This window comes from Larus michahellis, chromosome 7 (genome assembly GCF_964199755.1).
Source record: "Larus michahellis chromosome 7, bLarMic1.1, whole genome shotgun sequence".
Lineage (NCBI taxonomy): Eukaryota > Metazoa > Chordata > Aves > Charadriiformes > Laridae > Larus > Larus michahellis.
This window is the reverse complement of record NC_133902.1, coordinates 10,939,119-10,963,742: the sequence shown is the minus strand read 5'-3', so window position 1 is coordinate 10,963,742 and position 24,624 is coordinate 10,939,119. Positions and strand designations below refer to the sequence as shown.

At 45.5% G+C, this 24,624-nt stretch overlaps 1 protein-coding gene across 7 annotated transcripts in view; it reads right to left on the bottom strand.

Moving 5' to 3' along the window:
- The window catches only part of AUTS2 (activator of transcription and developmental regulator AUTS2), an 805,701-nt gene that overhangs the window by 523,380 nt on the left and 257,697 nt on the right, over positions 1 to 24,624 (bottom strand). For 2 of the 7 annotated variants that reach the window (XM_074595102.1, XM_074595103.1), the window contains exon 1: positions 18,401 to 19,491. The exons of the other annotated variants lie outside the window; for them this stretch is intronic. In XM_074595102.1, coding sequence (XP_074451203.1) covers positions 18,401 to 18,448 — 48 coding nt within the window. In that variant the 5' untranslated portion in view covers positions 18,449 to 19,491. Of the gene's footprint in view, positions 1 to 18,400; positions 19,492 to 24,624 lie in introns of those variants that run through there. 7 annotated transcript variants of the gene reach the window in all.

Below are 24,624 nucleotides of genomic sequence, written 5' to 3'. Positions count from 1 at the left end.
CCATAGCTAAGGCATTCCAGTGATCCTCTGAAAGCGTATGAAGTGCATACTCTCAACTACGGGAATAAACACGACTTTAATGTTTTTCATTTCAGAGTAATACATATCAAAGCCCGTTCTGATCTCATTCCTGATTCATAATGAGTTGCTCTGAAGTTTGCTCCCAATTCCTTGCTGAACCAAATCAAGCCAAGTGGAACAAGCCATAATCCAAGCAGAATTCAATGAACTGCACCCATTAAGATGGCTATTAAAGCTTGTTCTCAGGGTTTAAACCAGGAGGAGATTTAAGGTGGAGAAGAGATTATCCCACATCTGCCTCCCAAGACCTCCCTCTGCTGGCACCAGAACTGCCACCATCAGATGGACCAGGTGCTGGAACTGGTGGATTTGAGATGTTGACCTATTATCGCACGTTCTACATGCCATATACATTAGAGCTAATATTTTGCCCACTGACTGCATTCTGTATCACCTCAAATACTTGATTATATTGAAATGTATGGCTCAGAAATCTCAGGTTTTGCTCTTCTGGTCCAAGCACGCTTCCACTTCCATCGACGCTGGAGCAGCCCACGCTGCGGCTGATGAATCTGCTACAGCTTGATCCTCCCTCCTGATTAGACTAGAGGGTTTTCAGATACAAAGCACTAGCTCGTGCCAAAACCTGATTGCTGCTATAGCCTAACAGCCACAATGGTAATAGGGAAGGTAATTACACCCAGAGATAGGTTACAGAGCACAGCCATGCCAAAGCCGAGCACTTTGGTTCACATCTGCACAACAATATCTGCATTTAGTTTTTCACCGTTGCTTAAAATAATTGCTGAATTTATGACATTAGTAACAGGAGCCCAACAGTCCCGTCCCTCTTTGGACTTTTCAACACTGCCGAGAGATGAGGCACAAAGACGGGCGGCATGCCCTGCAACACCTATCTGCGTGCTTCACCCATGGTTAATAACCTTTAGTTGGAGGACAGCTGGTCTGTGTGCTCGGTGGAAACGTCAGTTATTAAAACAGGCAAAGGAGGGCTGGCTTTGGCGTTCTGCAGGAGGTTAGGAGACACAATGCAAACCCACGTCCACTGACCCAACAGCTGAGGGATGACTGCAACAAGCAGAAGCAGACAGGGGAAAGAGAACCAGCCCATGGCAGGGTCCAAATGGACCACCAAAGGGTCATTTCAAAGAAACCACTTTTGCTCACCGTCCTCTCAGGTACCTGTACATGAGCTAGAGGATTCAAACCAACTCCTTAGGCACATTCAACATCAATAAGGAAAACGCTTTGCCACACTGCGCACGCTCACGTTGTATGACTTTGCCCCTACCTCCAAGTCCTTATCTCAGCTCCCACACTCAGTCCTCAATTTTCAACTGCCCAAAGAAAGGAACAACCAGAGAAATGGGGTAATGGATCCATCTATGCCAACCTGCCACATGAAGCAGTAACATCATGTCCTTTAATCCCCGGTCTGGGAAGAAATGGGCAGCAAAAATTTCTTGTGCCGATAGTAACAGAGTGACATATTTTTTTTTGTTTCTTTCCTAGTAGCCTCGCGTTTCTGTGCTTTACTGATGTAGGATCTTCTCTGACCACAGAGACTGTACCACAGAAGGCAACAATATTCACCTGCGGAAGGGGCCAGTGCTTAGCGAATGCTGATGGGGAAGAGCAAACTTCCGGAGCAGGCACTCACAGGCAATGGCCCCCCCTCTGGAAAGTGCACTCAGCCTGTCATTAGGCATTTCCACAGCCAGCTGAGACGCATGAACAATTCATATAAGGCAACACCAAAAATAAAGCTAATTACTTTAGGCTCCTGATAAGAGAGATCTTTTTCTACAGGCAACTTTGCAAGGTCACCTTTTCTTGCTCTACTCTCTCTATTTTTTCTTTTTCCTTTTTTTTTTTTTTTTAAAAAAACCAAATAACACTGAACTGATTTCAAAGCTAATTCCGCCTCCAGGCAGGAAGGGGTTAAGACCTCAAAAAATACATACAGATGAACAGAAAGCCAGGCTGGTAGGGCAATATATAAAAAAAAAAAAGGAAAGGAAAAAAAAAAAAAATATTTTCTTACAGTCAAAACATAACCACAACCCCGGTGTTTAAGGTCACTTCCTCTCTTCATAGCGCTGGGAGCAATCCTGTCAATCAGCTCTGCGCGCTGGTAGTCTCAGCTCACTCCCAGCACAGAAAGTGGCACAGCAGCAGAGTAACATTTACCCGCTGGGAAAGGGGGATGGAGGACGCAGCTTTCAATTGATTCCAAAGGTCCTTTGGGAAAGATGGGGCCTCTGGTTTATTAGCACTGACATTCAGCTCTTGGAGTATCAGGCTGATACCTATTTAATTTAATGCCATTTTCCAGCATGGAAATCTGTTTGTCAGACTCCGGCGAGGGAGGCCGAGCCAGCACCAGCCGCACTCGCAGAGCTCTCACCCCGCTGTGATTAAACACGCTGGTGAGACAGAACCTCTCCAGCACCCGACAGTGGCTGGGCTCTGCTGCCGGAATGTTCTCAGCTCCACCAAGAAAAAAGGGCCTTGTGCTCCAGGCTATTTGTTCCTGTGTTTGCTAAAATGTTGATGTAGTGGACGGGAAAAACAAAACCCAGCATTGTGTTTCTTTTGAGAGGAGAATCTGCCTTGTACAGACCCATGGGCTGGTGTTAGACCAGACGAGGCAGTGCCAGAACCCCGACCCCTCTGAAAGGAAAGGCAAATCCGACCCACCTAAACCTGGATCAGAACCTCACCCTCGCATCCAGACCACCACACTTCTTTGGGCAAGTCCCTCAGGCTCCTAGACTGGTGTTCTTACATGTAAAAGGAGGTATTTACTTCATTTTAGAGACAGCATGACACACTAGGGTCTTTCAGGAGAAAATACCATTATTCTTCCCTTAGAAAGTCATCCTTAGACGATGGTGTTGACTTGCAGATGTCCAGCTGCCGCTATCTATATTATGCTGTGAGTGTGCATTATGCTGGGCCTGTACGTCATGGTTGCATGTGATCACAACCCCAGTAAACTGATAAAATGTGGATGAGGTCTTAGGCTACACTCAGGAAAGATCTGGGAGGTGAAAAAGGCTTAGGTTCACCCATCAACGCTTAACGTGGCATTTTTACAGTGAAGCCAGCAGAGCTATACAGAATCGCCCCATTCTAGATCTCAAGTCAGGCATCAGAAGATGCAAATACATGCTTAGTGCAATATTCAATATCCCATAAGGAATCTGGACATCTGTTTCTCACTGATCCCAGCAATACGGGCGCTTAACTCGTTCATCTGCCTTGTGAAACTGCAGGAAGGCACCGTCTATAACTAAATATTCTGGTGAAGTTGCTCCACAGTTTCTATCCAAGCCCTAAAGCAGACTAATGAAGAATTATACAAAATTTCCGTCTTTATCACAAAACAGAAGTATATTCCATGAAATTCAGACTGACCTCTTCCAGACTTCGCAATGCTTATTAGACAGAGCAATGCAAGCACCTAACAGCACATTTTCTTCTATACACCACAGTGAATTATTACAAAGTGGAAAAATATTAGACCATGTATCAAAATCATGAAGATGCAATCCAAACTGTACCTGTGTTTGGCAATGTTTAAACATCAAAGTATTACAGGACTATAAACATGCATGCACACAGACACTTGCACCCAAGTCTTTCAGATGCTTCGACTATGGGCATGATAAAAATCAGTTTGCAGCTCTGCTGGGACTCTTCCCACTCGCTACTGACCATTGACTGTTCCACACCGTCTTCACACTTGGATAGAAACGTTTATGGAGATGCAGGCTCCATTTTGACTTTTTTTAACTGAAGAGAATGAAAGAATTGATATGATTGCAAAGGATATGCTGCACTTAATAGATATATGCACACATTTCCCTGTGTATTTATGCCTCTGGTCTCAGAGAAGCAAAGCAGACAGTGTTTTGTGAGCCAGTTTCCACTAACATGGCGAGTGCTGGGACCGGCCGCTGTGAGTGCCACGAGGGAGGGCAGAACGGCACCCGGCATCGTCCCGGTGCTCCCTGGGTGAGCTGCTGCCAGAGCCAGCTCTGCCGATCCCTCCTCTGCCACTGGCCCTGCGCAGCTTTGGATATCCAACCACGCTTCCAAGAGACACTTACATCCCTGGGTTTATATTTGCTCAGTGTTTTGAACAGCCTTGTCCTGGAAGGCCCTTCTAGCCGACAAGCTCGCCAGGGCGGGCCTTGTTCTATCGCGCACGGTGCCAGGGGTTGCTGCAGTCGGGCTCTGACTCTCCTGGGGTCCTGCAAGCACTACTTTGGGTAAAAACAACACCTACGACTGTAAAGTTGCCAGATTCATGGTCAAAGAACACCTGTAGATGTTTGCTCATTCTCATGAAAAAGGATTACTCAGAATATTTGAATAGACTTGCCGTCCGTGAGCCAGAGGCAGAAGAGCCCATCTGCCCCCCTGAGAGCAGCCGAGCACCCCAGACCATCTAACGTTCAAAACCTGATCACCCTGCAGAGATGGAGAAATAAAAAAATATTCCTTTTACACAGAGAGAAACTGTGGCACAGAGACGCAACAATTCACCTACCTACTAACAAGTCTTCAAGTGAAACAACTAAATTAGAGGCCTTGTTGCCAGGGCCACTGTACTACCAAGGACAACAGGGACCCTTAAAAAGCCATTTGGGCCTTGGAGTGGGCTCATCTCTCTCGTGGAACCAGGGACCCTAAGGAGACAAGATTCCGATTCAGACATCATATTTACATACTTGAAGTTAGAGGACAAAGGATCCAAGTCCGAGTTGCCCAAAATGAGAAGGGAAACTTTACCCTGCTTTTGAACCCATGAGCTTTTAAAATAGCTCTTCAGCATCCCTCCCCTCTCTGGCACACCACCACACACAGGTCACTCGCTGCCCGATACCCTACAGCCATCGGCTGAAGCTACTCCTGAGTACCTCCCCAGGCAGTCACTACCATCACATGTCCATAACTAATTGTTCTGCAATATTTCTCATGATCTTGTAAGATATCCATGTAAGCAGTCCGCTGCCGAGAGCCAGAAGAGATGGCGATTTAACAAAAAGGTGACTTTGAAAGGACTGAGCTTCTGTATTAACCCATGTCCCAACCCTGCGCAGACCTTCAAGACCAAGAAGAAAGCAACAGAAGGCCTATGGGGTGCTATGCCAGCACACTGTTTGGTACATCTTATAGTTTTTTAGCTTTATTAGGTATTTAGATGTATACTTTCTACTTTATTTAGAATTATTTTTATACCTTCTACTGGTCTCAGGGGTGACTACTAGACGAGATCACAAAAGCAGCATCTCTTTCAGTAACCTCCCTGCACCGCCAGTGGAAGGACCCACATATCCGTTTATAACCTTCTGTCCAGGCTGAGACAGAAATGGGATTTTGCACTCCCCATTTTTCTAAAATGTCACAGTGACCTCTGAGCACTGAACAAGAAAAAAACCAACAAAACTTCAACCTGTACCTCCAGCCGAGGAGACTAATTATTTCGGTTTCTCTTTGGCTTCCCTTTTTTCTCGTGGAAGAGGTAAAAAAAAAAAAAAAAACAAAACCTACAAAAAACAACAAACCCCAACAAAACAAAACCCCCGCGTTGTGAAGCTGGTGGGTATGGACTGACAGTGCCGCTCCGCTGCAAAGTGCTGCCCTTACTACGAGGTTTCACACCATCTCCAGGAGCACAACCCTAACAGCACATCCAAAGCACTGACAACCACCATCGGGGCCGTACCCAAAGCACAAAAGCAGGTCCCTCCACCCACCACCCAGAGACCTCATCACCGAGAACCGCAGCACTGTACCCGATTCCTGCCAATCCCCGACAAGAAGAGCGGATGCTTCCTCTGAGTGTAAGGCATACGTAACACCTCCAACGTACCATATGGATTCCTCTCTCTTCAAATTTGCTAGCTTGACCCCTTTCCATTTCAGCATCCCACTCCCCAGTTCCTTACTGCTGCAGAACACAGCTTATTTCGGAAGGGGCACCCATGGACACGGAAGCAGAGACCTTTTCTGAACACACCAGATGAAGAACCTCAGTGACATCAAAGTTAGGAAATCCAAAGCAGGTCATAACAAATTGAGGCAGAATGGAAACCAGCACAAAATTCTCTCTGAGAGGCAGCTGATTTTCTCTGTCCAGTCAGTGCCGCTAATGTATTCTAACACAGTTTCAGCTTTAACTCCCCTGGATTGACAACGGAATTGAATTACGCTTCCAAATCTCTCTCTCTCAACTAGTCATAAGACTTTTTTAATCCAACAAGAAGCACTTCCTTGGCAGAGTTGCAATTGTTATATTTTTCCAGCTTTTCTGATTTAGGGATTTTAATCTTTTTAGCCATGAATTGACTTCTCTGTACTAGCACTCACAGAAAAAAAATCAGCTATTGCTCGCCACGCAAGCTGCCAAGTTCCTGGGACCAGATGGAACGGATCCTAGGTTTTTAAAGGAGATCATTGACAATCAGAGAGAATACGCTAAACACAAGCGAGGTTTCAAGAAGGCTGCACAAAGATTGATCGCAACACTGAAAAATTACAGAAGACTAAACAAGGAAATAGAAACACTATCTATTCATCTCTAACATCTGTATCATGTACAGCACTGGAAGCTACAAATACTGCTTGAATAAAGCTGCAGAGTAATGCAACCCACACACACCCCCTCATGGCTCCCCAAGAACAGGGATGCACTGCCCTCTTCCGACACGGAGGTCGGCCCTACCCACCTGTGCGAGCTCAAGCTGGTTATAATTCATTTGCCAAAGTGCAGAGCAAAATGGAAAAATCAGCCATAGGGGAGAGCAAAAGGAGACATTTTAAAACATTGCCGAGACCTACAGATTAGATATTTGCCTCGAAGTGTAACTTCAGCAAGGTATGTTAGAGCTGCCATGAAAGTCATGCAACGATGCCAACTGAAAAGGGTGGGAAAAACGAGCTTTTAGAATATTTCTGTCATCACTGAGTGATAGGTAGCAGTTATACACGGGCAGATCTTAATTTACCTCCTTTAAATTCCACTGTCGTCTTTCTCAGTTTATATTTGGATGTTCAAGAAAGGAACGATTCAGTTACTGAACCCGAGTCTATGATACGGTCAGTGAAATTCTACCCCATCTTTTAAGCAGATTAGGATCTACACACGGACCTTTGAACCTGCCATGTTACCGTGTTAGCTTTCACAGCTCTTTCCCAAAGGAATAAAATGACTCCATTTAATTAGACTCAAACTCTCCTCATCTGCTCCAGAAGTTTCTTGTCACCTCATTTTGATTGCGAACATAATTCAGGCTTAAAGGGTTGTACTGATTTTTCACTGGGGTGCTAAAGAGCTCTGTGATGCAATTATTGACCCATCTTGAAACTTTTCTGGGAACCTGGCAATAGAAACTCTGCTTGCCTCCTCTTTGTACTGTATCTTTTCCAATAGCTTCAAAGAAAGGCACTGTAATTCTTCCCAAAATACCCCATAGATAATAACCCCAATAACATGCATGCATTCACACCCATTTTATGGGTGGAGAAAATGAAGCACAGAGAAGAGGAAAAATGAGATTCTTCTTCCAGTCCCATAGCACTTTTGGCAGAAAACTAGGAATCCGGCTATTAACACCAAGCCATAATCACTACATGATATGCCTTTCTTTTAAGGTAACATCACAGTCAGCTCCACAGCTGCTAAGCTCGGTGGGTGTTGAAGAGCACCAGTTTTATGTAATACTCGTCGTGTAAGAGAGGATGTTTCCGAATGAGCTGCCCCAGCACCACCGGCACAGAGGAACGGCTGTTGGGCCAGATCAAAGGCTCAGCTTGTGCAGCATCCTCTTTCCAACAGTGGCCATAAATGGATGTCCAAAGGAAGAGAACAAAAATAGGCTAAGTATATATAATACTCCTGTCTCTCTCTATTTATATACATACATCTTGCTTCCATCTCCAGCCATTTCCAGCTCAGTGACCTCCTGATGTGGATTCTGCCTGCTCAGTGGCAATCCATTAATTTGTCCACTCTCCCAGAAGCGATGTAAAATTTTAGCACCCACAACTTCCTTCAACAACCAGTTGCACCAGTCAACGCCTTCACAAAGAACCACCTACTTCTGATCTCCTTCAACCTGGCTCTTAGTGACCTCCTTTGACGTCCCCAAGTTCTTGTGTCGGAAGGCAACAAACAACCCCATCCTCCCTGTGTCCCACTTCATTTCACAGACCTCTGACACATCTCCTCTACCTGTTTACCCAGCTAAAGGGTCCTAGTTCGTTTAGTTCTTTCCCACACAGAGGCAGTCGGAAACCTCTGAACAGCCTTGCGGCTCTTCTCTGAGCGCTTACGGTGTCTGCAAGTCTTTGGAGAGGGTAGGACGAGAACTGCAGAATGTGTCCGTGACACAGGTAAATCAGGGATTTCATAGCACTGAAACACAGGAACACAGCAGTGTTCCCTGTCCCGTGCTCAGCACCTCTCCTAATATTTTAGTTGATTAAGTCTTTTCTCGGCTACTGAGCGCTGTGCTGATGTTTTTGACGGAAAGATGCATTATAACCCCAAGATCTCACTATTGCCCTGAACTGGAGCTAAAACCTCCCCGATTTCACTCCTGCATGGAAATCAGCTCAGAGTCCAGCATTGCATGTGGGGCGTTAAGGATCGTTTTAGGGGAGAGTCAACACAGTCCTTTAACGCAGCATAAAGTGTAGATGCTTTGGCACAGGCTTGCCGCTGCAGGGAACCGAGACACACGTACTCTGAATCCCTTCTCCGCCCCATGCTCTGTCCGTGCACCTACGCCACACCGAAATAAAGCAAGATTTTAACATACCCAGTTCTGTTTCGTACAACCAGTACCTTCAAATTTGCTAAAAGCACACATAAATATTTGATAAAGCAGGCGATGCTGCTCTCACACCCAATTGCAAACAAGATTATTTTTTCTCCCAAACAAATCCAATAACTTGATTATCTGATCTGGTGCGTTCTTATTCTTCTGCTTTACAATTTTTAAATATTTGCAGTTGTAAGTCTTTCGAAGCTTTAATTTGCTTAAAATGATTCACAAGCACCTTGTTAATCTTTTATCAGTTTTATTACAAACTGTAAACAAAACCCAGTTCTTACATAATTAAAGGGCATAACTAGCCCTCAGGCAAATGAAGTCCGGGGGGAAGAGGGGAATAAAAAATTAAAAAATCAGAGTAAGCCTGTAAATTTTTTTTTTTTCTTCCCATCTACAGAATTGGTGAATCTAGCTTCAAAACAGAAAATAATTCTAGATGAACAGATTGCGTGTGACATCCCCCCAGCCAGCCTCTCTCCTCTACTGTGTCCTGAATATTAATCTATCAAGTACCTACGCGTTACTGCTTACAGCGCTAAACACACCACAGCCTTACAAGTCAATAGCTGTGTCCCAAACAGCCGCTCAAAATGATTCCCCTGCATTTGTGCGTCCCCAGCCATGCTTGAGTCTTTTCTTTACCTGCCCCCAAACGGTCCCTCCCAGGCAGCAGAAGGCCTTACACGGCTCATCGCCCAAGAGAAGGCAGCTGGCACACGCTCCTCCGACCTCCGGTGGCACTGCCTCACCTTAGGTTGGACCTCACCGGGTACAGCACGTTCACAAGGCTCAGAGAGCTCTTGCCCACATCGCTCCAACCCGACACACGCTCCTGTGCCTGCCGGCTCCTGGCACAGCCGTGAATGCACACCCTGTTTGGCCAAAGCCCCCAGAAACCATGAAGAATATCACGTTTTCAGAGGTCTTCAGTACTGAGGGTGTTACTACAATTATTAGCAGTATCACTGAGCAGAGGTCAGCGAGGTCCAGCCCAGCAATGTGTAGACAGATGCCAAACGGGAGCTGGAGTCTCGTAACAGAAGCAGCTTGGGAAGCAGAAAATCAGAACAGGGGTGCTGAAAATGCAGAAGACGACTGCTGGTATAGTCACTGACTTCACGCCTCTCTGACTGGCAGCATCTCCAAGCCTGCCAACTCAACACCTACAGGCACACTTGGCCCTAGTTTGGAAGAGGAGGAGTCCCCGACACCCTGCAGGTGGGGGCAGCACCTTGGTTTCAAGTGAGGGCCCCCAGGCAGGAGTCCTTGCGTAGAAGACACAAACAGCGATGATACCACTGAGTCTGGTCACCCGTAAAAAAGATACTGCTACATCCACGGTCCACAGGGCTGCTACAAAACTTACCTCTAATTATTTGGATCGAAAAGTGTTATTTAATGTAATTATTACTGCTATTACAACCTAGGCTATCAGCTACCAACTCTTCAATCCGGCTGTGCTGAAGAAGTGTTCAATGATACCAATCACCCTACAATCATCTTAGAAATTTTGATACAAAGTTTCCAGCTTTCTAATGTATTTAAAATTGTATTTCCTAGTGTACTTTAAATTTTATTTCCTTCTTGTTACAAAAAAGACCACTTCTAATAAAGCTCTGCAAAGTGTTGCAATCTGAAGAAAACCTAAGGAACTATGAAAGCAAGACTGTGCAAATTCTAATTACCTTTTGAAGGCCACACAGCCACGAACAGAAAAATGGATTTAAATGCATTACACACCTAAAAATGTGTAATGAATGCATTGCTAGCCTATTACATGCAGCTCATTGTGCTAAGTTTTTTGGTTGTATGTTTTGTGCAGCGGGCTGTAAAAGTTGCTTAACAGAAGAAAATATATTTGATTAAAAATTTACATCAGAAGAATGTAACGGGGCTTTTTTTTCCTTGCTATTTTACCTGCCACTGACTTTTCCCACTAGTATGCAATTCTCCCTAGTCTCACAAATACATGCCAAAAAACCAGGACTAAAGATGGAAAAGTTTCAGGGCTAGATCCCAAATCATATTAAAGACAAAGCTGTCCAGAAGCCAGCTCCAGTTGGAAAAAGAACCCTACATATTCCCACTTAGAGATGAGAAGATCCTGAAGTGACACCAAGAGGCTTAAACAGTTCTGCTCCAGTGACTGCCTTTGGGAGAAATACCAAGGGGAAGACGGGTGGCACTCGGACTTCCTCAGGACTCAGCCATGCCGGGCAGCTGCGAGTCCCACGGGGCTCCCGGCATCAGCCCAGGCGGGAGCAGCCCTGGGTTCATCCTGATATGCAGGATGCAGCGACTGCCCTGGGTTCAAGGAAGAAAAGTCTTTTAAATCTCTACCATATTCCTGGAGAGAGCCAAATGAACCTATAGGCCCTTCAAAAGGTTACACAGTAGTTTTATAGCAAAAAGCAAACTGCAAACGTTTAATTTGCAGAACTGAAAGAAATCAGAAAGATTTAACATCTTAAAATGCCCCTATCTAAAAGCATGCAAGAGCTCTCCCCAGAACTGATCCAACTACCAAGAACTGTCAGATTTGGAGAAAGATACATTTCAATCGAAATAAATAAGTAACCATTACTTAGCCCAACAATCTTCAGCAATGCTTAGAAATCTGAGCTACCTTTACGACCATAAGGACCAGGTGGAGAATATAACACACACAGAGATTAAGCGCTTGCAGCCTGCACCCGCTTGCAATTCCATGGCCCATCCACCACTTTTCATTTAATAGCACAGAAATAAAGAGAGGGAGCCAGGGCAGAGCACATCACTCACGTTGCAGGAGGTTATTCCTTGCAGGAGGTTTGGCTGAACTTCACTCAATTCTGCAGACCCAGGAGCAGAAGAAAACCACCGGGTACTTTTTGATGTGCGGCTCGTGGGGCTAAACGCTGGCATTTCTTCCTCTGGGTTTCAGCCCGCCTACGCTTTTCACTGGGCACACAAGGCCCTGGAGAGGCGAGCCTATGGTTATTGCTGGTGTGCCAGCCAAACCCAGCCTTTGAGGCCAAAACAAGGGAAAAACATTGCTCAGATCTACTTGGCAGCCTTGAGCAAAGTGCAGCAGCAGTTATAGAATCATAGGAGGGTTTAGGTTGGAAGGGACCTTAAAGATCATCTTGTTCCACCCCCTGCCCTGGGCAGGAACACCTCCCACCAGACCAGGTTGCTCCAAGCCCCATCCAACCTGGCCTTGAACCCCTCCAGGGATGGGGCAGCCACAGCTTCTCTGGGCAGCCTGGGCCAGGGGCTCACCACCATCACAGCAAAGAATTTCTTCCTAACATCTCATCTAAATCTCCCCTCTTCCAGTGTAAAACCATTCCCCCTCGTCCCATGGCTCCCCTCCCTGATCCAGAGTCCCTCCCCAGCTTTCCTGGAGCCCCTTGAGGGACTGGAAGGGGCTGGAAGGTCTCCCCGGAGCCTTCTCTTCTCCAGGCTTAACCCCCCCAGCTCTCTCAGCCTGTCCTCACAGCAGAGGGGCTGCAGCCCTCCCAGCATCTCCGGGGCCTCCTCTGGCCCCGCTCCAACAGCTCCGTGTCCTTGTGCTGAGGACTCCAGAGCTGGATGCAGTACTCCAGGTGCATCCTGGAGTACTCTTCCCCAGAGCGGAGCAGAGGGGCAGAATCCCCCCCCTCGCCCTGCTGCCCATGCTGCCGGGGACGCAGCCCAGGGTGCAGGTGGCTTTCTGGGCTGTGAGTGCGCACTGCAGTCCGGGCTGCATCTACTGTCAGCAAGCACCTATCGTCTTTAGACACCTTTGTGTTCACAGAAACGCCAGATAAATTCATAATGTGATAAGCAAAAGCCAAAATAGGAAGCAAGGCAATTCTCTGCGATAGGGCTGTGGGAAGAGTTGCAAACACAGGGTCACCCAGCAAGCCGGGGGGGGAAGCAGCTGAGTCCAAGTGAGCACGGGCCCCTGAAGCAGAAGGGCACACTTGTAATAATCCATATTTACAGGTAAAGCAAACACCTACATCAATTTTCCTGAGTTTGTTTAGTAGGCCCAATATCAGCACGCAAGCACATAAAATGACAAGTATCTCACTCATTCCCCTAAAACGCTGGTAGTGACAGTTGCAACACGATTTTAAAAAAAATGCAACATTTTAATATTCATAGGCAGGAAAGGAAAAATTTCAGCAGCTAAAAGTGATAAAAATACTGAACCAGGTGTCTGTGCAGAGTAATCTGGAAAGACACAACCCTTTGCTTGTCATCTCCGTCAGTTTAGGGAATAACATCTGATTTCACACCTGCAGAAATCCATCTACAAAGCGATGAGGAAAAGAAGTAGCAAAAAATAAATAAATAAAATTAGCACAATTAGCTCCAGCAAACACTTTTGGAGAAAAAGCAGGTGGGTTCCCACCTCCCAGGCACCAGCAAGGATGGTTTGAGTGCCAAGAGCACCAGCCTCCCTGGAAGAGGGAGCTGCTCTAGGAGCAGCTGGTTAACTCCTGCCCTTCCTCTGGGCACAGCTCTGACACAAAAAGGCACCCACTCAAGCAGTTCTCCCCCACTCCACCAACCCTGTTCCAGGGAAAATGAATGTCTCAATGAGCTCAGGTCACCAGACCAATTTATCACCTTGGCTATCCGGCTCTTTGGAGCACCTGTGTTATTCAAATACTGTGTACGTTTCAATATGCGGTCTAAAAAACCATGCACTTCTGAAAAATATGTTCCCTACCCCAGCAAGGGGAGGAAATGGTCCTGGGATAGAGACCTTCTTGTGGGGAGCGGGAGGGAGGAGAGGTTGTGCCGCACGGGAGACAAACAACCAAATCTTTGTCAAATTACTGTTATAAGAGACAAGACAAATAACGAGCAAAGTCAGAGAAGAAAGAAAAAACCCTAAATTCTCTAAAAATACAGCCAACACATGCATCTCCAGCTGCAGAGCAGCCCTTTCAAGATGCAACTCTCAGTGCTTGTCAAGAAAGATGCTTCCTGCCCCAATCCCCCCAGCAGAGCAACACAAGCTGATGGAAGTCACATTTGATGCGCTATGTGCTGCTCAGCACCAAGTGCCTGAATTACCGGGTGCAGACCTCATCGTACTCTTAAAAAGTAATTTGGAATCAAGGCTTTGATTTAGATTGGCTTTATCCTTCACTTTCAAAGTACAACTGGTAATAATGTAGTCTGCAAGCTTAACATTTGAAACAGGGGTTCCATTTACCTCTTTGTACTTACTGGAGGAAAATGACTGTAATTGAAATCTTTCTGCTGGAAATAAAGCCCTTCGAACATTCAAAGTGGTTGCTTGTCCTTAAGGCTTTTTATGTTAGCTGCCAAAACTGTAAACTGCCTTTTAGAGTAGTCAGAGTCCTACGTTTGAGGAAGAAATGAATGTACGCTTCATCTAGGTACCGGGTGTTTTAATCTAATTTTCCAGCTAGGAATACAGCGCTTCTCTCCCTTCGGCACTGCTGGGAACAGGAAAATTAAGCTTCACTTCAGTTCAGCAATATCTATGAATGAACCTCAAACAAGGGACTGGGCTTTCCAAGGACAAAGCAAAAACCTTTCAAGTCCTCCAACATCATCCACGAGCCCCTTCAGCTGCCAGCAGCAGCACCCGGAGCCAGGCTGCCCGCCCGTCCTGCCACCCCCGCCACAGCTCCCACACTTTCCAGAATTTCATACATTTCCAAGAGCTCGCCTTCCCCCCCCCGCCCCAGATCAAACTGATTTCCTAGAGTCAGCACTATTATTTGTATGAAGCCGTTGAATTTTAATTACAGTGTAAATGCACTCAGACTGAATATGGGCATTATGTAAAAATGGCTCGTGTCCAAATGACCTTATATTAAATCTTTGAAAGGGTAAACATAAAAACTTTGGGTTTTTTCCAGTAGGCTCCCTTGAAGTTTATAAAACAGAATGTTTGCAATTAACTTGATAATAGACTCAAGATGAAGTTGTGCAGATTTCTACTTTAGTTAGTTTCATTATCCGATTATTTTAATCACAATTAAAAATATGCTGCTGTGAAATAGTTTTACAGCACTTCTCTAACACAACTTAAAATAACTGTTTGGATGACTTGAGCAAGCCACCATGCCAAAGTACATCCCTTTATCCAACATCTATCTCCTCTGTTTCCAGTTCCAGCATGTCTTTGGGATAAAAGGTGAACATCCAAAGACAGTTTTAGACCCTTTCTCAGACATTCTGTTGCAGCCGCAAAGGCATGGCCACTGAATTTTTCTCCTGCCACTACAAAACAGCCACTGCACACGCAGGCAGACGACACTCACTTGACTGGGTAAGAGATTTCAAGGTGCCAGGTGGATGTGATGAGATTGGAAGCTCCCAGAAGACCTGGGAGGGGTGAATATCCTTGAAGCTCAGGCAAGTCACACCACCAAACCTCAGTTCGGGTCTATCAGCAGGTAACCCAGATGGGATGAGCATCGTTCAAACGCAATCAACAGAGCAGTTTATAGCAGTACAGCGTTGTGACGCCAGGAGAATAAAACAGGTTGACAATCTAGATGCGAAGGAATATTTTACAATAAATAAGCTGCCTGCAGAGTTAGCTCTGACATGTATATAAATATATATGCTTTATCACTGAGGGGTCTTCAGACAGCAAAATCTTCCAAAGCAAATCAAAAGCAAAAAAAAAAAAATAAAATAAAAATTTTGTGATGGCCAGAGGCAAGCATGTCAACTTCATCGAAGCCAGCCGGCTAATAAAAATGTCAATGAACTTCTTTACAACAGAATTAAGAGGGAGCAGTGCACTGTCGGTACTGTGGCACACAGAGGAAAAGCAGTTTTAATTCTGATGGTTAACCAAGGTATTGCATTGATGTGAGGACACCTTTCCCTAACCTCAGATGACCTCCCTTAACAGAGATTGTGTAACACTTCCAAATGAGGAGAGCAAACTTAAATTAATTTAGTTTTCACAGGCTGCTGCCAGAAGAGACATCACTGTCCTTTCTAGTCACCCTCAACCAGGTATTTTCAGGTACATCCTTTATGGCTGTGCGCTTGGGGTAAACTGGGACACACGCTCATCTGACTGAAAAGGAAGCCAGCCCAAAAAAAGGAATAAACACTGTTCGGTTCCAGTTGGATCCACTCCCGGCCCCGTGTCTCCACGTGGCTGCACGAGAACCACCGCTGGCAACGGTGGGAACACTCGCTCCTGCAGCTGCCCCCACTTCTGTCAACTGGAAACGAGAAACCGCATCTCCAAGTGAGACTTTAAATCTATTTAGACAAACTGCTGTAAAAAGCTGGTTTGAGCGTTTCAAAGGTACTTCAGCTTAGCTAACATAAACCCTATTTCTAAAACCGTGACAACATGGAAGAGTTGCAAAAGAATTTGACCTAATTCTGTAAACCACTATGGTTGCCCTGCCGCAGAAGCACTCGTTTCGTGGAGTGCGTCCCCACAGCGTCCAGGCAGAGAGCTGCGCCACTTTAATAAATTCAGCGTCAATTCACACTTCAGTCCCACTAGCACAATTTTTACAGGCAGACAAGACTTGAAGCTAATGCAGAATAAGCCAAGCACCAACCGCAACAAGAACCTTGACACAAACCCCTCGTTTAGCAAGAGGGCACATCCCCGCCTCGTAGCCAAGACCTACATTTCTGAGACACCTTCCATGAGGAAACCCTCACATCCACGCAAAGGACTAACGGTCTCTTATCACACATGAAATTCAATAAACGCCGAGGCGTGCACTTCAGCTTTTGTCTTCCTGTGTGCGTGCATTATGGTTCTGTATTTTTTTTTTACCCTGAACAGATGAACAGACTTGGCAACTCCCCTGGTGAATCAGAAGAAAATCTTGTAAGGCACAAGTAACTCTAAGAAGAATACAGATTAAACGGGTTTCCTGGATTTCATCCATGTTCAAATTTCCCAGGTTGTAGGTCTCCAAAATCTCTGTCTCTGACAAAACTGGTATGACAGGTTATGTAACGCACACACAAAAATCACCCGGTGACAGAAAAGCAGGAACATTATCTGCACTGTTCAGGGACTCCAGGCCTTTCTGGTTGAACTGCAAGGAGTATTTAAAAAAAAAAAAAAAATCACAAAATGAAAACGTAAGGTGAAAAAAAAATCCCTGGCATTTTAAATAACTGACCTCACCCGCTTGCAGATAACTACTGATTTCATACGCTAAATATGCAGACTCGATTTGTTTTGGTATAGATGTTTACAGGTCTGATATGACATTAAATAACATGGAATTATTGTAGGGAAACATCAAGGAGATAAAATATAACTGCCTAATAAAGTGGATTTTGCAGTCAAATTGCCTTTGTAAGACTTCCCAAAACAAATGAAAACGGAATAGTTAAATCTGGGACTTTGTTAAATATGCTATTTGCAGCCTGGGATAAATGATAGGACAATCTTGTTAAATGAAATATATATGCTTCTTGTTAAATGAAATATATATGCTTTCACTGTGTGCAGTATAACTTGAGGCACAAAGACAAGAAATAAATCAAAGTGGGACTATTTGCCAGAACAGAAAATTTCAGGCTAACGGCACACGCGTGGGTTTCCCCCCTGTTTTAAGAATACCAAGTTGCTGACTGCTCGAGGATGGCTATGGAACAGATAGTGAGACTTCCTAATATTTTCACAAAAAAAGCTGTCTTGTTCTCCTCCCCATTTTGCTGGATTGAAGAAAACAGCAATGCTACACCCAAATACTCTGCCTGGGTCTCAGCGTTACTGGCAACAAGATCAGTCTTTAACCTGGGGCAGGAAACCCTCCAGGGACATATTCAGTGAAAACACATCGCAGTCGAGCAGGTCCCTGCTGAAATCCTGGTCCATCCTCTCCCCGTCCCTCTGTTTCCCCCAGGCATCTGGGTACCAAGGGACAGGCAAGATAAAGTGCAAGGGGAGTGTAAAAGGAAAATCCAACAGAAAGCACCGTGTTCCACACAATAAGAAATGCAGCAAGTTCCACAGTAAAACCTCCAGCAAACAGCGTTAGAATACATCTCACTACTTTTTGATCAATAAACCTTCTTTTTTCCGTAATAATTACAGGTAATTAAATATTTACTTTGTTACTAAAGGAGAAGAAAAGAACTGACTGCCCTGCAGAAGCCGGTCACATCTCATGACCGGCTCTACAGAACAAGAAATATTCCTGCCTTTCAAGCTCCACATGAGAAAAACAAATACATCTCTATCACTGTTTTGTGTTTGGGTTTTTTTTTTTTAACTGACACAGCACCACAGGAATTAGATCTGAGCTTTCCTTTCCTCTTCCACTTGCACCATGCCGAAGTTGCGGCTGTCACATTCCAAGCCCATACCCTGCGCTGCACTGGCTTTCGGCACAGTGTTCCCTATCAAGCCATGGAAAAACAAATTCACCAGCAAAACTTCTCAGCCGCGTTCGCTCGGCTGGTGGCCAGAGCTGCCCCTCAAGGGAAGGGGGCTGCAGGCGACCACGCAGCAATCCCTTGGGAAAGGCTGCAGGAGAAAACGTACCACTTACCTTCTCTGCATACTTGAACTTGACGTAGAACCAACTTGACTTGATCATTGTGTCACCTCCTGCCCTTGTTAAAAAACAAAAAAGCAACCCAAACCTATCCTGCTGCTGAAAAGCAGCGTGCCAGCACTCTTTCCGTCAGAGACGGCAATTTTCCAAGGGGAGCGCAGTATTTAGGGGAAGCGCAGGGTGGGAGAAAATAAAAAAAAAAAAAGGAGAGCAAGAAAAAACGATGCTTTCCTTCCGCAGTTCCAGTTTGTCCCCTCCTGCCCTCCCAACGCTGAGTGCGATCTCGCTTGCTGCAAGAGAGCTCGGCGAATGCCTTCGCTCCGCGGTTCGCTGTCAGCTTGGCTGCCTGACAAGAGAATTCCTCAAATGGACTTCAGCTGCATTCATCACAAATGGCACATGTCAGTAAAGCCAGGAGGCTGGCTCCAGCGCTGGCAGCCTCCCAGGACCATGACCTCCCCCAGTGGGATGAATAATGAATTCCAGCACTTCCCTCCAGACACAGATTAACACCTGGCTAAACATTATTCTGACAATGAGCTTGCCCATTCGGAGAACCCTACACCAGCGCGTTAACCCCTCGCTCTCCTACCCAGTAGGGTGGCGATGCTTCGGAGGCTGCCCCACAGTGCCCTCCCCCATCTAAAGAAAGATTACGGAACTATATATAGTTTAGAAACAATAAAGCCTCTTAAGCATAAAGCAAATATCTCCTTTCCAATTCTGCAGCTGCAGTAATGCTACCATGTAACCGGAGCAAGTCATCAGGAGTCATGCTCTCCTCTGCTCCCCGCCTTTCTCAGCCCCCCCTCTACATACCCACTTGTTAAGCTCTGATGCTGTCAGGCTAATGCTTTAACGTGGTATCTGTAAAGACACTTTAAAAAAAACACCAAAAAACCCCCAAACAAACAAAAAACCCCAACAAAACAACCACCACTATCAACATGAAGCTAATGCATAAATAAATCCTGGGAAGACACCCATCAGACTACTTGTTCCTTTGTCCCTTCGGAAAGCCTGCCCGATTCCCTGCCTCTGGTTTAATGAGACACATTGATTTGGTTGCAGCTCGCTGCAAATCTCCCAGCCCCAAGCACACCACAGAGCAGTGAATATCAAGTTGCAAAGTACAGGATGAATATAATCAGCCTACTGTATTTCCGCTGTATACAGAAAGGGCTGTTCTGGAGCAGAGCTATCTGGCCCAGCATCCTGTGCCCAAACACTCTGAGATGCACAAGGGAACAATGTAAGAAATCTCGAGTGCCCACAGCGTCACGTCTAATAACACAGATGGACCTGCATTTGTCAAGCATGTAGCTGAAGCTCTTTATGTTTCCGTAAGATGCTGAAGGAGGTTCAGAATTTCACTAAATGCAGTAGGAGAAAGTGGCCTCATTTTGTTGTTTTTCACCAGCTGTCTGGTTATTGAAGTGGGAGTCTCACAGTATGCTCTCCTGCAAAAAAAGAGAATAATTTGCTTCTCATTATTTTCAGATCAGTTATGATTTTACAGATTTTTCTCGTCTCCCTTATATCGCACCTTTTGGGGACTGGAGACTCCCAGACTATTAAATTTCTCCTTGTAGGAAAGCTGTGCATGTCTCCACAGATCCTTTTCATCATTCTCTGTACCTTTTCTAGGTCTAGGTGTCTTTTTCATAGGCTGAGTGAGATGGAATAAACACGTGTACCACTGACTGACCACCTCCTACTATGTGTACACACAGAGATCTATAGCGGATGAGACAGATCCTGAAACCTAGTTTGTCAATATTACTCACCTAAAAAGTACTATCAATAGTGGTAATGGTCTCGGTGCCTCATATGAAAGCTGTAACTTTGAAAGCCTGGCTGCTCTTTCACTCGCCAACAGAGGTTTTTAGAACTTTTCATAAACTCAGGCTTATACAAGGGATCCAAATACCAATAATGGCCAATAACAGCCACCTCATTTAATTGAAGGTATGGCTCTAACCTCCCTGTGTGGTCTTGCAGGTGGGAAGATGCCCCAGTCCGTCCCTCAACTGCGATGAGGCTGCTCAGCCCCACGCTGCACCCAGACCCCTTCCTGCCCCTGCTCAGCCGGGCACCGGGGCCAGCGAGTCCCTTCCAACGCCCCTCAACACAACAGCAGCCAAGCTTCAAATCACCGCCGTCCACACTCATAGCTGTCAGAAACGGCTTTCCACTGATGCCACAGAACAGTATTCCCACTCTCCCTTTAATCCTACACTTCTGTGGGAGAATTAACGTATGCTAAAAGGGTGGTAAAATGCCTCCGTCTTTTTCAGGTCTATGGAAACACCAGAAATCACATCGTGCAAAGGCAATACTGGATGGGAAGGTCTCCTACAGGGAACACACAGCCAAAGCAAATTAACACACTGATTTTTATTGGCACCTTCTATTTTCTGCACCTAACAAGCTGGGGTTTGAAGTTGCAAATGAATAAACAGGACAGATCTGGCTGTATGTTCAAATGAGATCAGGTCAGTGCGAGTGCCTCGCTTCCTTCCCAGCTGCTGGCACTGCCCGGGATGTACTGCAACCACCCAGTGTGAGCCACAGAGGTGGTGTCAAGAGCGTGACTCATCCTCAAGCTGCCTGTGTCCACACGGACACCGCGCTCTCTTGTACCCAATTATAGGAAGTTTGCTCGCTGCATTGACCCAGGAGTCCCCGGGGGGACCTGGGGGCAATATCACAGGGCACAGCCACCGAAGAAGTGAGCTCTGACACCACGTACCAAGCACAAACAGCTGTGGCTCAAAGCAATTACCAGGCCCTGGATGTTTTCCACTGGTTCATTAGCATCTGGCAGGACCTAAAGTTCCAGGGTCACAAAACACAGAGCTATTATTTTATCTCAGGAAAATGCACAACGACATCCCTCGAGAGCTGTCCTTTTGTAATCAAAGGACAAGTGCAGCAGGGGGAACGGAGATGCAGAATTTCCAGCCATCACATCCCCCAGCCAGGCAGGGAAGAGCCGATCACGCCACAGGATTGCTCATTTTTTGTTACACTTTTGAAACCCCCAGCATTAGCATCTACAAACAGCCCCTAACCAGCACCAGCGGAACCTGGTTATTTCTTATAATATTAATAGCTGTTTACGTTTGCACATGTACAAGAAGTACACAACAGCTTAATTTTCAACACTGCATTCATCTTTGCAGTTGAGCAAAATACACCATTTATTTCAAAACCTACAGTGTCAGCGCTTTGTCTGAAGTGTATTTGAGATTCATATTTTATGGAGTTATTGTCTGTGGGGTGCACCACACAACAGCTTCGCTTCTGGTTTGCCAATTCATCTTCACTTGTTAGGGATACGCTGCCAGACAAACAATACCTTGGTTAGGAATTCATCCCTAAAGGTGCTGTTGCACCAAGCCCTGGCATCCCATGCCCCCTCTTTCAAACATCCATCAATAACATGAAATAACGTACTATTCAGATTCTAAGTTTGCACAGCCAAAATCCAGACTTGACTTTCTATACTCCCCGAAAGGGAACCACGTTTTGAGAGAATATTTGCAATTCTCCCAGAAGAAACATCTTTTGATTTATTCAGCAGGTTTTGTCATACTCTAATATATCATTTTGGAAGTAAGACGGTGTACAAAGGAATTGAAATAACCTCCTTTTTAACAGACCACTGGTTCTAAGCCTTTTAATACGCCCTAATGTATATTTAGATATTGATCCACGTTCCTTTCAATTATCCCCCACGACAAAGCTAATCATACACCAATGCAAGCAAACCAAACAGTGAGCAGTAACAATTCGATTTTTAAGTTGCCTAAAAGCAGGCTCTACCTCCTCCTCTTCTCTTTGACTCCGGGTTTGTTGTCAAGTCAGACTGGCGCTCCGTGGGAGGGAGGGAAGGAGCAAAGAGGGCACTAGTTCACCTTCTACGTGCCGCAGGTATAAATACCTCGAAGAAAGGGTGAAAACCCACCTGCAAGGGCATGCGGTGGAGCCGAGCTGATCCTGAAAATAAGCTAAAGAGCCCTGACCCTTATCCCAAGCGAAACCAACCTCTGCCCGTGTATCTGTGCGTGCAGAGAGGCTAAAGCAAGATGATGTATATGCAGCAGGGCCTTCATCCAAGATGAACTGCATCCATTCCAATCTCCTTGGCACTATGAGAGCAGAAAATCATCTCACTCCCTATTACCATAACAGCTTTCACACTTCCCAACCGGCAGAGTGAAGCGTGGGGATGTGGGAAAAAAATAGGACATAAACAACAAGCACAAAGTTTAGATAAATAGGAAGATCCCATCTCCAGAAAATGTTTACAGCAATTTTTATAATTAGCCTGTGAAAAGAAAAAGGCAATTTGGAATGAGTACAAATAAAAAGGATTTTGAAATGTTTTTCACAGTTCGGAATGGCTCCTAATGTACCAGCCAAAGCAGTGATCCCTGGAAGATTATCTGAGGCTGAGAGCAAAGCCTGTGGGATCTGCAAGCTGACTAAAGGAGAAAGTTTTTCCTCAAGTTCAGAGAACTGCAGAGTAATATGGATTACTTTAAATGAAGTGCAAGTGCTGAAGCTCCGGCTGCCGGCCTTGCAACATGCCCAGCACTTCTCGGGCTTTAAACTAGCAAATACCAGATTCACTTCAAAGAACCCATATTCCCTAACAGCGTTTCTGTTTTAGAAGTAACCCAGAATTACCCCAGCTCTGTCTTCGGACTCCTTTACACCCTAAAAGGCTTCCCAGGGCCTGGGCAGTGGGGAAAAGGGTCAGAATGACCAAAGACAAACAAATTGATGGCCACGTCTCAGAACCAACACCATGAACTAACAAGGCTTCCGCAGCCTCCTGGGGCCCGCGTTACCGGACATTTCTGATTCGCATGAAGGCCAACAGGGAACTATCATCTTTCAGGCTAATAGAAAGCACTGTGGGATTTGCTGTCTTGCTATTAACTTGATAACAATCCCATCTTGTACCTTATAACCCTGCTCTCCCATCAACACCATCTGCTCTTTCATCTTGAGTGCTGCCGAAAAATCTCATCACAACCACGCTGCTGTCAATTCCTACTTCTGTGCACGTTGTGAAAAGAAACTCTCTAGGTCACTGGTCTGAACCCAATGCAGGCTGGCAGCATCCGAGAGCTCTTATGCTCTAACACCTACTTAGAGCAGGCACAAAATGAGCTGCACCCCATGTCTGGTGTATCGAAGTTCCCAGGACTGGCACCACTTCAGACAGAGATGCAGGATGAAGTGCTCCAGGAGACCAATGCCACCCCTACGCCCCCAGGCACTGCCATGCTTTATGGAATTATTTTTTTGCAATGACTGAGAGGTGCATTTAACATTTTCCCTGCCTGCTGTAAAGACTTGGCAGGTCTTACAGCTGCTTTTCCCTAGGACACGGATGAAACCTAATAAGTAAGGCTACCTGATTCAAAGAGAAAGAGTACAGATTAACTTGCGAAAAGCAGTCTGAAGTAGTGTATCTCCCCCAGCGAAGTGCCAATTTGCAACGAGTTACAGTGAGCGATAACCCAGCTCAGGCATGTGCTCAGCTTTCCAGGTGAAATTACGGCTAGGAGGCACAACCACAGAAGCCTGAAAGATTCAAAGACACCTCGACGCGGTCCGCAGAGGACAAGAAACAGACATTTGCTAGTGGTATACAATCTGCAAGAGACAGACTGAGACAGAAGAAGGACAGCCCAGAAGCCTGGCACACAAGAGCCGAGCTCATGATGGCTCACAATATGTTACTTCTGCCACATTGAGTTATATCAGGTTACAATAAGGAAAGCTACTGACATTATACGATATATATGTAACTGTGCCAGGAAGTCACGTGTGAGTATCTTCAGCAATGGGAGGCAAAGTTTGCTTAAAACGTCTTTTTTAATCCCTCTGAAAAAGAAGGTGCAGTGCTATAATCTGTAATTAAAAAAAATAACAATAATTGCCATCTGGACAAAATGGCTTATGATATTAAAAGATCAAATGATGCTTTTGTAATCCTACACAACGCTTCTGCATTTTGTTCCCTGGCTTTCTGGTTACTGAGAGCTACAGCGATATTTGGCCAGGGTTTTATTACCGGGAGAAAAGTTCACTTCTGAGAACACACCAGTACTCAAAAGTGTTTGAAATGACACAGTTCTCAACTGCAGAAAGCCATGATTTCTCTGACACTCCATTTCATCCTACTGAATACACGTCTG